The sequence below is a fragment of the Pristis pectinata genome, chromosome 2 (assembly GCF_009764475.1).
Source record: "Pristis pectinata isolate sPriPec2 chromosome 2, sPriPec2.1.pri, whole genome shotgun sequence".
Classification (NCBI taxonomy): Eukaryota; Metazoa; Chordata; class Chondrichthyes; order Rhinopristiformes; family Pristidae; genus Pristis; species Pristis pectinata.
This window is the reverse complement of record NC_067406.1, coordinates 100,491,286-100,506,515: the sequence shown is the minus strand read 5'-3', so window position 1 is coordinate 100,506,515 and position 15,230 is coordinate 100,491,286. Positions and strand designations below refer to the sequence as shown.

Sequence of the window (15,230 nt, the reverse complement as noted above, 5' to 3'; positions counted from 1 at the left end):
TACACCTCTGGATCTCAGAACTCTTGATCTCCCAATCTACCTTGTTGTGGTCCTTGCACTTCATTTGCCTACCCGCACTGCACTTTCTCTGTAACTAGAAATTATATGGTGCATTCTGTTTTTCCTCTTTACAAGCTCAATGTACTTACATTTGGAATGATCTGTCTGGAATGTACGCAAATCAAAAGCTTTTCACTGTATCTCGGTACATGTGACGATAATAAACCAATACCAATTCTAAGTCCAATTCCAAAACTCCCACACTTATTACTTATCTCTTACATTGACATGGGCTCCCAACTGCTTTATGCTATTTTTTTTCACAATAGAACAATGTTCACCATAAGTGTATCTACAAAGTAATGAGGCACCTCACTCCTTCTCTGTGGGGTGGGAAAAGATCACCAATGGTAAAACTGACATGTAAAGTTCATCAAAGATTGTGTTCAGAATGTCTCTGTTTCTGGGTGTAGACTTTTCTCAGTGTTAAGCAGGGATTTCCCCAGACCACCATAATAAAAAATACCTAGTCGATCTGAGAACTCAGTCTACCTGAAGCCAGTAAACTTGCCAGCTGCTAACACCCAAGGCACCCATTTAGCTTTGCTACTGGTTGTATTCTCTTTAGAAGACCCAAGATATCAGATTGATATTGCTGCTTTATTTATATCCCACTATACCAATAAGATAGCTTGCCCCAGTGGATAATGGCCCAGATCTTGCTGAAAAGTGCCAGCAGTTGTCTCGACAGATTCCAGCAGTGGAGCACAAATTTGCTGAATTGCCCCATCATTCAGGCTGGGGAGTCTACCCATGGGTCCAGCACCACATTAAAGTTGGTGCAGGATCCACAAGTTTATTTATACGAACAGAGATTTTTATGGCTACGTGGAAGAAAGGGAAGACTAAAGGCAAGTTTTTTTTTCAGGTTTTAGCATTTGATGTAATGCTTTTTTATTTTTTTGTTTTAGGTGATTTTGTTACGAATTTTGAATTGTTTTGTTTTTTAATTATATTGTTTTAATTGGGTTTAATGCTTCTGAATATTTTGACAGCTGGCAAAACTGAGTTGTCATGACATTACTGCCTGTCCAAGATTTTTTTCAGCCAATGTTGGTGGGGCTTGTTCTGGTCTGCCCACTTCATGGAGTATGTTGTGTAAGGATGTGGCACTGTGTCAAGGTCGTGTTCACTGGGCATTCTTGACTAGCCAGTTTATTCTTGCCGTAAAGAATATGCAACTGGGTATTTTAGCATGCCAACTGCACCCGTCACTACACCAAGGTTCCAGGTCAACACAAATTCAGAATCTAAGTCTCCTTAAATGTAGATGTTATTTGTTTACATCACCATGGAAGGTAACAGATAACTGAATTCTATTGGGAGTTATGCCCCAATGGGTCCTACTTACAGATGCTGGCTAACACCTAATTTTGTTCCAGCATATTGTTTATGTTTCATAGTTGTTGACAAAGGTAAATCTGGTTCAAATGATTGATGGTGAGAAACTTTTCATCATTGCTGATCAAAGATGAGTGGTATTGTCACATGTAAAACATTATTCAGAATTCTTTTCAGTACTTTGCTTTAAATGTTACTCAAGGATTTGCTGTGGGTGTAATTTTGTAGCCTTTAAGCAATTAATAAATCAATTGGAGCTGCCTTCTGTAAGATACATTTCAATGTCTCTAAACAATCTTAAGGCATATGAATTTCAGATGGACTAGTTCCAACAGCTTTTTAAACTAATAACAGCCCATCTTTCAGAACTGCACAGCTATAAATCTGAACAATTTGCTGACATTGTTCTCTCTTGCATACCAAATATTCCTTCCCAGTCACCAACTGTTAAATGAACAGACTTACATTATTTTGAGCAGCAATTTGTACTTGCTTGAAACAACTATATTTTCAAATGTTCACACAAATAATATTTTAACAAGTGTTACAAAGTTCCCATATGAAAGCAAGATATTTTAAAAGAATAAGCATAACTATGCATATGATATCTCATTCAGCCCTCAATTAAGATTTTTAACAACTAAATCAGGACAGATATATAAGAGTCTAGACTTTTCTCATTGTAGCATTTTCCATAAAACCTGATTGACTTACTTTATACTATAATGTCAGAAATTCTATGATATGCAGGGAAAAAAAAATCACTCAGTGTTAGTAATTTGAGGGTGCAATATCATTATTTTGATATGCTGAAGATTGGACAGCTGGATAAGTAAAACAAGAATAGAACCGCTTGGCAGAAAAATCATTTTCTGTTATGTTCTTCAGTTCCATGTTGTTTAGCATTGGTAATGATCCATCATGCAGCCTTAATAACACTACTCGTCAAGACGTAGAAGATTCAATATAAAATCAATGGTTGTCCTGATTTCTGGTAAAGGAATAATCTATGAATTTCTCCCACAGTGTCAACAGCAAATTAGCACAAGATTGAAAGCCTTGTCCTATTCAATGCCAATCTTATCTTCCAAGACCCTCTCGATGTGAACAGATGAACCATCTGGTTAGCATTGGACAGATCAGTGCATTAAAACTAAGATTTAGTAAAATCACATGGAGAAAATTTTCCATGAGCAATTTAGAAGCTGTATGGGTTGAATTAACTTCCCCGGCATCATAAAGTCTTTGCGCAAATGTTCACCGTAGATTACAGCACTCAATTCCATTTGCAATTCCTCAGAAAAAGAAGCAGCTTGTGCCCACAGGCAGCAAGATCTGCACGCACCATGGTAATATTTGCACCACTCAAGTGGCAGGCAATGATTGTGTTGAACAAGCTCGAACAATAACCGCCATACTTTATATAAGAGCAATTAACATTCTTCAGCAGTCCCTGGGATCAAGGATGACTTACTTCCACTCTGGTATTGTGGGTTCTCACGGTGGACTAATGTGGAAACTGTAGACTCCTCCACAAATGGTGCAAGAATGGTCTGATGGGGGTAGGTTTGGTGGGTAGTTTGTGAGGTGGAAGCAGGCATGGGTAATGTAGCGGTTAGCATAACACTTTACAGCGCCAGCAACCTGGGTTCAATTCCGGCCGCTGTCTGTAAGGAGTTTGTATGTTTCTCCCCGTGTCTGCATGAGTTTCCTCCGGGTGCTCCAGTTTCCTCCCACATTCCAAAGACGTACGGGGTTAGGAAGTTGTGGGCATGCTTTGGAAGCATGCCTGGAAGCGAGGCGACTCTTGCAGGGCTGCCCCTACACAAAAGATGCATTTCACTGTGTATTTCAATGTACACGTGACTAATATAAAGAGATCTTATCTTATACCATTTACACAGGTCCTCTTTCAGGATACATGGAAATAAGGGAGAATAGGAGAATAGGGAGAATAGAGAAATAAGGGAGAATCGCCTGGGAGATGACATGGTAAGATGCATCTTTGCGGCAAGAAAGAGTGTGATAGAGAATTCATTTTTACACATTGCCCCCATCTGCGTGAGCTACACACTAGAATCGAAAGTCACGTCAATGGCAGACGCATTTTGTCACCCAGCACCCACTTGGTTTATTGTGACGGTTCAAATGCGAATGTCACAGCAGGTTGCCAGAAAAGAATGCACACTTTCAATGGCCAGGGTAGTGGGCCCCAATCTGTATGACTGAATGCGAACAATCACACACCAGCTGAGGGAGCGGAATCCCTTTCAGTTGAGGTACATCTCAGAATTGACGTGCAACACCCACGAGGTAGCACACATGCATTCTGTGGGAGCCAGCGCCATCTCAGCGCCTGTGAGCTCTCACAACTTGCTGTTCAGCAAGAGAATAATATGTAGTCAACACCCCTCGTATAAAGGTGGCAAACTGCAAGGACCTCCATGTCCACGCTGGAAGGATTCGATGGCATCAAACTTCATGGTCAAGGTTACCTTGACAGTAACTGGCAATGCAATCCCCATGCTCTGATGTTGCTGGGTTCATAGCAGTAGGCAGGTGTCAATATGGATCTCCTTAAAAAAAAGCTGGATATCTCTGTTGAGATTCAGTTTAGAAAACTGCTTCCTATCCATCCTGAGTGGACTTGGCCTCCTGCAGCATTTAGAGAGGTCCATGGACCTCTGGTCAGGCACATATAGAGACATGCATGCACTTCCAGTCAGAAACACCTGGAGACCAAGTGTCTACACAAAAACAGGTGGGATAATGACATTTCTGACACAGACAATTGACATACTGTTCCTCAGCAAGGTTCAGGAAGGGAAACACTCACTGAACACAGTCAGGTGATTTGGCCTCCTACTCCCCACTTCGCTGCCTCCCTTCCCCTGTCCTACTCTTCCTTTCATTGCTTTTCCTACTAATGCAAGATCTGGGAGGAATTCAGCACAAAATTCTTCATCCAGCTTGTAGGTCTTTAAGAACTTTAAAAAAAGTAGTCCACCCTACTGCTGCATGCTGTTCAGCTTTACAAGGTTATAATGAGGACCACTAGATGAATTGCTGAACTCCAAAGTGGCAATACTGCAATGCAGACTGACTGACATCACAGCTGGGCAATTCTGCATAGTTCCAATGGACAGTATCTGTGAGAACATGCCTCCTGGGCAATTCATGCTAGAAATGTTATTTTGGACTGGAGCATTCCAGGGTGGTTACACAATGACAATGTTATCCAAAATCCCGTGATCTTGGCATCCACATTCAAAAATATGTTTATATAAAGAACCCTGTTGACATACTGTATTTATGGAATCATTGAAACCATAACTATGAAAGAGTGCAGTGTGATAACTGTAGATTTGGACCATTAGTGTTATTAAAGAAATATTAGAACTGTCATCAAACTGTTAACTCACCAATTCCTACAAAATTGGGTCCAATAAGAACTTCTGCTACTCTAGTGTCATATATAGAGGCAATTCGGAATGTACAGGAATGTAAGAAGCTGCAGTGAGTAGTGGACTCTGTCCAATACATCACGGGCACAATTCCCTCCCCACCATGGTAGTATCTACAGGAGACGCTGCCTCAAGAAGGCAACATCGATCATTAAAGATCCCCACCATCTGGGCCACACCATCTTTTCGCAGTTACCATTGGGCAAGAGATACAGAAACCTGAAATCCCACACCACCAGGTTCAAGAACAACTACTTCCCTTCAACTGTTCAGTTCTTAAACCAACCGGCAAAACCTTAATCACTACAGTTCAGCAACACTATGAACGCTTTGATCACTTTGCACTAAATGGACTTCTTTTTTGTTCTAATTGTGTTCTTTCTTGCAAAAATTGTGTATAATTTATGTTTAATTTATGTTTTTCAGTTGAATGCTGTTTATCTGATGCTATGTGCCTGTGATGCTGCTGCAAGTAAATTTCATTGCACCCATGCATACATGTAACGTGTGCATATGACAATAAACATGGATTTGACTTTGACTTTATAGTCTTACAGAACAGAAGCAGGCATTTCGGTCCAATGTGACCTGATCAACAATCAATTTACTTTTCAATGCTGATCCTACTTCCCAGCACACATAGCCTTCAATGCCATGTTGTTTCAAGTGTTCATCTAAATACTCCTTAATGTTCTGTGAGTACCTGAGTCCACCACCCCCTTAGGCAATGACTTCCAGGTTTCAACCATACCCTCTAAATTTTCACACCCTTACCTTAAACCTGTGTTCACAAAATGTTGGAGGAACTCAGCAGGTCAGGCAGCATCTATGGAGAGAAATAGTCGATGTTTTGGGTCGAGACCCTTCATCAGGACTGGAAAGGAAGAGGGCAGAAGCCAGAGTAAGCAGGGGGGTGGGGGGGGAGGAGCACATGCAGGCAGGTGATAGGCAAGTCCAGGTGAGAGGGGGAAGGTAGGAGGGTGGGGGAGTGGGGAGAAGTAAGAAGCTGAGAGGTGATAGATAGAAGAGGCAAAGGGCTGAAGAAGAAGGAATCTGGGTCTGAGAGGGCAGTGAACCATGGAATAAAGGGAAGTGGGGAATAGAATGGGCAGGTCATGAGGGCGGGGGAAGGGGGAAAGAGAAGCGGGGAGGGGACCACAGGAATGAGAGAAAACAAAGGAGAAAAAAAGAAAAAAAAGAGAAGTGGGAGCAGAAGAGGAGAGGGGTTACCAGAAGTTGGAGAAATCGATGTTGAGGCTGTCAGGTTGGAGACTCCCAAGGCGAAATACGAGGTGTTGTTCCTCCAACCTACGTCTGGCTTCAACTTGGCAGTAGAGGAGGCCATGGATAGACATGTCAGTATGGGAGTGGGATGTGGAATTGAAGTGGCTGGCCACTGGGAGGTCCTTGCTTTTGTGGTGGACGGAACAAAGGCGCTCGATGAAGCAGTCACCCAACCTGCTCTGGGTGCCCATCCCCTCCCCTGCCCTCATGAGCTGCCCATCTATTCCTCACTTCCTTCCCTTTATTCCATGGTCCACTGCCCTCTTCCTGCCAGATTCCTTCCTCTTCAGCCCCTTTGCCTCTTCTACCTATCACCTCTCAGCTTCTTACTTCTCCCCTCTCCCCCACCCTCCTACCTTCCCCCTCTCACCTGGACTCACCTATCACCTGCCTGCAAGTACTACTCCCCCTCCCCTGACCTTCTTATTCCAGCTTCTACCCTCTGCCTTTCCAGTCCTGATGAAGGATCTCGACCCGAAATGTCGACTGTTCATTTCTCTGCACAGATGCTGCCTGACCTACTGAGTTCCTCCAGCATTTTGTGTGTGTTGCTCCAGATTTCCAGCATCTGCAGAATCTCCTGTGGCTCCTTAAAAACCTATGCTTTCTGGCCACACACATATCAGCTGAGGATGTGTTTCTCACTATCTACTTTATCTATCCCCCTCTTAATTTTGCATACCTCAAACAGATCACCTCACGGCCTTCTCTGTTCCAATGAAAACAACCCCAGCTTATCCAGTCTCTCCTAATAGCATGAGTTTGTATGTGCTCCACGAGTCTGCGTGGGTTTCCTCCGGGTGCTCTGGTTTTCTCCCACATTCCAAAAGATGTACAGGTTAAGAAGTTGTGGGCATGCTATGTTGGCATCGGAAGTGTGGTGACACTTGCGGGCTGCCCCCAGAACATTACACAAAAGATGCATTTCACTGTGTGTTTCGATGTACATGTGACTAATAAAGATAGCTTATCTCTTATCTCTTATCCCAGGCAACATCCTGGTGAGATGAAAACAGACACTGTTGAAAAACTCAGCAGGTCTGGAAGCATTTGTGGAAAGAGATGGAATCTTGAGCGAAACACGAACTGCCAGAGGGACTCAGTGGGTCAGGCAGCATATGTGGAGGCAGAGGGATGGTCGATGTTTCAGGTCGAGAACCTACACCAGGACTGAGAGTGCAAAGGGGAGCTAAGCAGTATAAAGAGGTTGAGGGGGGAGGGGTGAGGCAAATGATAGGTTAGATCCAGGTGAGGTGGGATTGATGGGAAGGTGGAGCCAGATGGGGATGGAAGGGTGGAGGTAGCAATAGAGGTGACGTGGAGACAACAGGGGGCTGCATTTTGGAATCTAATAAGAAAGTAAGTGATGAGTGGGACCAGATAAGGGAGGGATGGTGGGTAGATGGGAACAACATAGGAAGGGGATAAGGGACCCAGTGGGTTATGCGTGTGGGTGATAAGCAGATAGAACCATAGAACACAGCTCAGTACAGGCACTTCGGCCCACAATGTTGTGCCGACATTTTATCCTGCTCTAAGATCTACCCAACCCTTCCCTCCCGCATAGCCCTCCATTTCTCTATCATTCATGTGGGGGAGGGGAAAGAAACTGGGTAAGGTAACAGGGAGCTGAGGGTTGGGGAGATAGAAAGAAAGGCGAGTGTGAGAGGGCCTGAGTGGATCAGAAGAGAAAGGAATAAAGGAGGTGCTGGTTACCTGAAATTGGAGAATTCAATGTTCACACCATTGGGTTGTAGACCACACTGGTGGAATATGAGGCACTGTACCGCCAGTTTATATTTGGCCTCACCCTGGCAGTGGAGGAGGCCGAGGACAGACAGGTTGCTGTGGGAATGGGGAGGGGAGTTAAAGTGGCTTGCAACCAGGAGCTCATAATGGACAGAACACAGGAGCTTGGCAAAGCAGTTACCCAGTCTGTGCTTGGTCTCACCAATGTAGAGGAGTCCACATGGAGAGTGCCGAATGCAATAGGCGAGGAGGTGCACGTGAATGTCTGCCTCATCTAGAAGGACTGTTTAGGTCCCTGGATGTTGGTGAGGGAGGGGGGGCTGTAGGAACAGGTATTGCACTTCCTACAGTTGCAGGTAAAAGTGCCTGGGATTGAGAGGGATGAGCGAACCAGGGAGTCACAGAGTGTGGTCCCTACGGAAAGCAGAAAGGGGTAGGAAGGGGAAGATGTGACTGGTGGTGGGTACGCATTGCAGCTGGCAGAAATGATGAAAAATGATGATTTGCAGGATGTGGAGGATGGTAGGGCAAAAGCCAAGGATCCAGGGAAATCTACCTGTGGTCTGTCTTGGGAGAGGTAAGGAGAGAGCAGAAGTGCTGGAAATGGAGGAGATGTGGGTGAGAGCTCCATCAATCACAGTACAGGTGAAGCCACATTTCTTGAAAAAGGAGGACATTTCAAATGTCCTGGACTGGAAAGCCTCATCTCCACAAAGGTTAATGTCTTAGGTCTGGGACCCTTCATTCCACAGATGTTGCCTGACCTGCTGAGTATTTCCAACATTTTCTCTTACTATTTCAGATTTCCAGCATCAGCAGTTTCTTTGATTTTCAACATCCTGGTGAATCTGCTCTGACCCTCTCCAGTGCAATCATGTCTTTTTTATGGTGCAGCAACCAGAACTGCACACAGTATTCCAGCTGTTCCCCAACTAATGTTTTATATAATTGTACCATAATCTCCCTGCTCTTATATTCTATGTCCCAGCTAATGAACTGTCACTTTAAAGTAAAAATGTACTTATCTTTGGACCAATAAAGGGAGATTGTACATATCTACACCAATGTGAGTTTTTCATGAAAATAGTATGAAAATGTTCTCCATATTTGATATCTCCAGAAAATGCTATGAGCAAAGCATCACTGCATACAAAGTCTGTGCATAAAATCAGTCTCAGTCATTTACCAGACTTAATTTATAAGTGAATTATGTAATCATTTCAACTCTAGCTGGATAGAGTGTTGCCACTACATGCAGCCCCAATTTAGTGTTTAATTATTGTTAAGGAGAATTCCCAAGTTTCTGAGTAAAATGAGGCATAAGTTAGTCAAAAAACTAAGAATGATTGTACTCTCTTCCATGCACTCAGGAAGTTAACAGACAAGTGCAAAGATTGACAATGCAATCATGACATTGTCATTTACATTTAAAATGCATTAAATGTTTCAAATGCAACATACCTGACCGGCACACAAACATTTGAAATTATGCAATGAAGTTTTGTATTGTTGGAAGTAGGTTTGCTGCTAATTTCCACATTGCACTTCAAGCAATACCAAACAGTAAATATATTCAAATTTATCACCTAATTCCTGTCACTTATTAGGAAAAGAACACACTTGTATGGAGCTTTTTGCCTTTCTGCACCTTCTGCCATGATCTTTAACTTTACTATTGACTGTATTAGTGAATTTTAACTGACCTTGCATAAAACAATGCTTCCTCATTCAAATCACAGACAGTTACAATATATCTAACTCTGCTTATGACCTAGAAACAGTAGGCTTTAGTCCAGGCTGTAGTCAAAAATACAACTCCTTATACATTTTTGTATGTATACAATGCATGATTGCATTGCTGGCAATGCCCATATTTATTCCCTAATTGTTCTTGAGAAGGTGATGGTGAGCCACCTTCTTGAAATGCAGCAGTCTTTCTGGTGGAGGCACTCCTACAGTGCTGTTGGGTAGGGAGCTCCAGGATTTAGGCCGAAAGACAATGAATATATTTTCAACTTAGCATAGTGGAGGGGAACCTGCAGGTAGCGGTGTTCTCATATGCCCACCATCCTCTTCCTTCATGGTAATAGAGCCATAGAGTTATACAGCACAGAAACAGGCCCTTCGGCCCAACTCGTCCATGCCAACCAAGTTGTCCACCTGAGCTCATCCCATTTGCCTGCGTTTAGCCCATATCGCTCTAAATCTTTCCTATCCATGTACCTGTCCAAATGTCTTTTAAATGTCATAATTGTACCGACCTCTACTACTTCCTCTGGCAACTCGTTCCACATACCCACCACCCTTTGTGTGAAAACTTGCCTCTCAGACCCCTTTTAAACCTTTCCCCTCTCACCTTAAACCTCTGCCCTCCAGTTATGGACTCCCCTATCCCGGAAAAGGACTGTGGCTCTGGGTAATCTGAAGTTTTTTTTATGGGATGTGGACCTCACTGAGAAAGCCAGCATTGATTGTCTATCTGTAACGGCCTTATCAATTGAGTGGCTTGCAGACCCAGTTCAGAAGGTAGTTCAGAGTCAACCACACTGCCAGGTCTGGAGTAACCAAGTAAGGTTGGTGGGTTTCATTTCCAGAGGTACACTCATGAACTGCATTAGAGTCAATCCTGTGCATTCATGATCACCATTACAGATTACACCATTACAGATTATATCATTACAGATTACACCATTACAGATTACACCCTTACAGATACTAACTTTCCAATCCACGTTTATCTAATTACTTGAATTTTAAATTTCCTAGCTGCCTCGGTGAGGATCAAATTCAAGTGATGAGAGGTCCCAAGTTTCAGAGATGTTGGAGTAGCCTGGGAAAGTAACTGCAGTGTATTTTGTTGATGGCACTCATTGCAGCCACTATATGCCAGTGGTTAGGCGAATGAGTGCTTACATTGGTGGATGGGGTACCAATCAAACTGGCTGCTTTGTCCTGGATGGTGTCAAGCTTGAGACTTCAAGTTGCACTCATCCAGGCAATTGAAGAGCAGCCCTTCACACACCTAATTGTGCCTCCTAGAAGGTGGAATGACTTTAGGACATCAGCATGCGCACTATCCATGCACCTGTCCAAATACCTTTTAAATTCTGTTAATGTACCTGCCTCTACCACTTCCTCTGGAAGCTTATTCCATATAGTGACCACTCTCTGGGTGAAAAAGTTGTCCCTCAGGTTCCTATTACATCATTCCCCTCTCACCTTAAACCTATGCCCTCTAGTTCTTGATTCCCCAGCCCTGGGAAAAAGACTGTTCACATTCACCCTATCTAATTTTATACATCTCTATAAGATCATCCCTCATTCTCCTATGATGCAGTGAAAACAGTTCCAACCTGCTCGACCTCTCTGCATACTTCAGTCCCTTGAATCCTGGCAACATCCTTGTAAATCTCCTCTGCACATTTTCCAGCTTCATGGCATCTTTCCTATAGCAGAGTGACCAAAACTGAACACAATATTCCAAATGCGACCTCACTAACATCTTGTACAATTGCAAGATAACATCCCAACTGTTGGCCAATGTGCCAAAAGCCTTCTTCACCACCCTGTCTACCTGTGACGCAGTCAGAGAACCATGTATTGTACTCCTAGGTCCCTCTGTTCCACAACACTCCCTAGGGCCCTACCATACACTGTGTAAGTTCTACCCTTGTTTGTCTTCCTAAAATGCAATACCTCACACTAATCGGAATTAAAGTCCATTTGCCATTCCTCAGCCCACTTACCCAACTGATCAAGATCCCTCTGTAGATCCTGATAACCACCTTCACTGTCAACGACACCACCGACTTCAATGTCTTCTGCAAATTTACTAACTATGCCTTGTACAATAGTGACCCCCTGGACTTGATGTTGGGGGACATAGTGATGGTAATGCTATTGAATATCACATGAAGAAATGGCCAATCTGTGGCATTACTGTGGTATGAATGTTATTTGCCTGAAATTATTACCATAAGATGATCAGTGCTGACTGCTTGAAAGAAGAAATGCATTATGGGTACATTACTGAGAGGAAGAAAGCAGAATATAAAAACTGAGGAGAGCTTTTCAAAATGACTGAGAAACTTAGTGAAAGATTAACAAGTAGATGGAGCAATGATGTATGGTTTGAAGATACAATACAAGAGCTGGGCTGGGTGCACATCTCCAAGCAGCAATGTTTGGAGATGGACTCACTCCTCTCCCAAGGAGAAAGGCATGCAATTCCCTCCTGGAAAGAGACACCACCACTCAGACATACCCGGAGACATTGAACACTTCTCACCGGAAACAACAGAATGGGCTGGTACCTCCAATCAGGAACAGCTAGACATGGTGCTTACTACCCGAGAGAAGCACCGTGAAATAGGTGATCAGTGCCCACCGGAGGGGAGAAATCACCAGTCAAAAGCATCCTGAGATGGATTCACACCTCCTGCCAGGAACAGCTGATCATAGGTGCCAAACTCCCAAAAGGAACTCCTAAAGGGGTATCCAGTACCCACTTCAAGCACCGGTAGACCAGCAGACATCCAGTCAGGAACACCTGAAGACAGGCATGCACCTCCCTGTGAGGAGCATAACATAATATATAACCTCAAAAGGATAAAATAAGAAAAATATCACTCTTAAACTACTGTCAATTCATACTGCAGTTGTGACCATAATTGGACACTAGACATAATGTGAAAACAGCACCCAGTCTTTATTTCTAGCGCACCTTTCACACACCTCCCCCCCCCACCACCACCACCAGCAACTTGTCGATCCTAACAAAACATACCTGCTCTCTCATGAGTTACAGTTAGACTAAATGCATCAGTCACCTTATCCCTCAGACCTTTTAGATATAAATTCTGCCATGGTACTGAACAACTTGTAATAAAGTATTATGCTCTCAGTTGAAACCTGGAATATAATAGTGAACTTACTACTTTAAAAAAGCCTGTCATCTCAATGTGAAGCTATATCACCGCTATTACAGAAAGTGATCGAGGCACTTCCTAGTAAAAGCGAGTACAGCTAACACAAACTGCATAACGTTACAGTAATCAGCGATGTTCAGTAGCTCCCACATGAGGTGCAGTGTCAAATAACTGCCAACAAATTCAGCTTTCGGAAGTGCACAGCCTAATGTTCAACAAACCATTACGTGCCAAGTACAACTTTCTGAATGCACCACTATTGTAGTTTCAGGCGTTTTGTTCGCAAGGAAGCGAAAGAAGTCGGTTGATCGGAGCTCACTTACCAGCTTTGCATGGGTCTTTATAATCAATGACCTCCGCCTTTTCTTCATCATAGTAATCATAAATGTAATCGTAATCGAATCCACTAATCCAGTGGAGTTTCCCAGATAGATACAATCCGGTGAGTAGCAGTGCAATTATATTCATGTTTTTCTTATAAAACGAAATATCTATTAAACACCGGTTGTATGATTTGCGGGGAAACTACTCCATAGAGACTCGGTATAAAATATATATTTAAATAAGGTGACAGACAGTTGGAGATGGTGCAATTTACAAGCGCAATGCAAAGTCGTTGTTGCTCGGTGCTCCGGCGGGTGGTTAATTAGTGTCAGCTCTGTAAACTGGTTGGTTGTAAATTGAGTTTCACCCTGCTCTGTGCCTTGCTAATCCAATCGATTTTTAACCTTCAGGATGGACGAGGCCGTTGCAGCAAGATCACGTCCAATGTTCCGAACCTCCACTCTGCAAAAACACAAAGTATAATTTAAACAAAGATCTAGACAGCTTCTGAGCGATGATGACATTCACCACAGAGGCAGAGTGCCAGTAATAGCACTTTTCCGCTAACTTACGAAAATCCTATAGGCATATAATCGTCGTCAGCAGCCACGAGCATCCTGCTTACTTATTCATACAATCAGGGTCATCCGGAGACCAGTTTGATTGCTTTTCTTGATAAAGCGAACTTAACAGTCACAGCGGCCACGTCGCGAGAAATAAATAAAATCTAAGGTCATGGAGTGGTTAAAGACGCCTCTCTGTCTCCAGCAAAGGAGCACAAGAGGAGACTGGTTTTCACTGATGAAACTAAATCCCATAGAGGGGGTGGGGGGGGGGGATCCACAGCTGCTACAGCAGCTGATTGTAGTTTCTTCGGAGGTGAGGGGGGGGGGGTGAATCATCTCTTCCCCTTCATTCCCGAGGAAACATTGAGAAACAAAACTCTCTTTTAATTGCATAAAATAAGCGCAAGTACTTTTACACGCTGTGTTCATTAATCTCCAGATGCTTTTAGCGACCTACACCTGTCAAACATGATCACGTTGTACTCGTTCATGCTCCTCCTCATCCCTTCACTCGATCTTCCTCTCTCCCAGGCTAGAGTTCCACAAGCAGAAACCCCTTTGATGTAGATTTATGCGTGAGCCTGGGCAGACTGTCAGCCAGCAACTAAACTGCTGGCAGCATTGCGGCCGTTCTCTGACGTGCCTGACACGAACACCACCAGAGAAGCCAAACTTGAATGTCAATCAGGAGCAGGAGACCCATTCAGTTTCATCTCTCGAGTCCAGGCATATTGATGCCAATTAATGAGTTTATCACTGTTACTGGTGACTCAGCACGGGGGGGGGGGGGGGGGTGTTCAAAGTTGGCATCTTTCTGATTTGTATGGGTTAATCACTTTCTGCTTTAACCAATAGACGACCAGGTCAATACAACACTCCCCCAAAAGGTATGAATCATTTCAAAAGTAGTGGGACTTCTCAAACGTGTGTAAACCTTTCAAACCTACCAAAATTCTTGGTATTGTCAACGATGGTTGATTCCTGTTTAATAAAAAAAAACTGCCTAGAAATTTGAATGGGTGAAATTTCAGAGTGAGTTTGACACATAGAACTCTCAGTTTTACAATATCCTAGCGCACAATGCAGCCAGAAGCACATAAACGAAAATTGTGGCCCAACCCCAACAGTCAATCTAGAATTTCTCAAGGTTGGGTTTCAAATCAGCCTTACGTTATTATCTCAGTCATCTTTTCCAGCCTTATGATTTCCAAGATCTCTGTACTCTTTCACTTCTGATCTATATTGCATCCTGAATTTTCCCTGCCCCACCTTTGGGATCAGTGGTCAGATCCCATCATCTGGAATAACCTCTCAAATTTTCTCCAGCTCTTTTCTTTCCACTTTATATTTTGGCCACATTTTTGGTTACTTCTCTTAAAATCATCTTACATGGTATGCTACTAACCTCTTTGAAGGTTCCTGTGAAGTTCCTGCCCTAAGGCAGTCCCTCAGAGTCAAGCATGACTAACTTCCACTCCAGTTCTACAAATTTTGAGGTGCTTGATGAGGTCAAT

At 43.3% G+C, this 15,230-nt stretch overlaps 1 protein-coding gene across 3 annotated transcripts in view; it reads right to left on the bottom strand.

Moving 5' to 3' along the window:
- Positions 1–15,230, bottom strand: part of tll1 (tolloid-like 1) — a 299,046-nt gene that overhangs the window by 275,211 nt on the left and 8,605 nt on the right. For all 3 annotated transcript variants that reach the window (XM_052044469.1, XM_052044459.1, XM_052044478.1), the window contains one exon: positions 13,150–13,612. In XM_052044469.1, coding sequence (XP_051900429.1) covers positions 13,150–13,294 — 145 coding nt within the window. In that variant the 5' untranslated portion in view covers positions 13,295–13,612. The remainder of the gene's footprint in view (positions 1–13,149; positions 13,613–15,230) is intronic.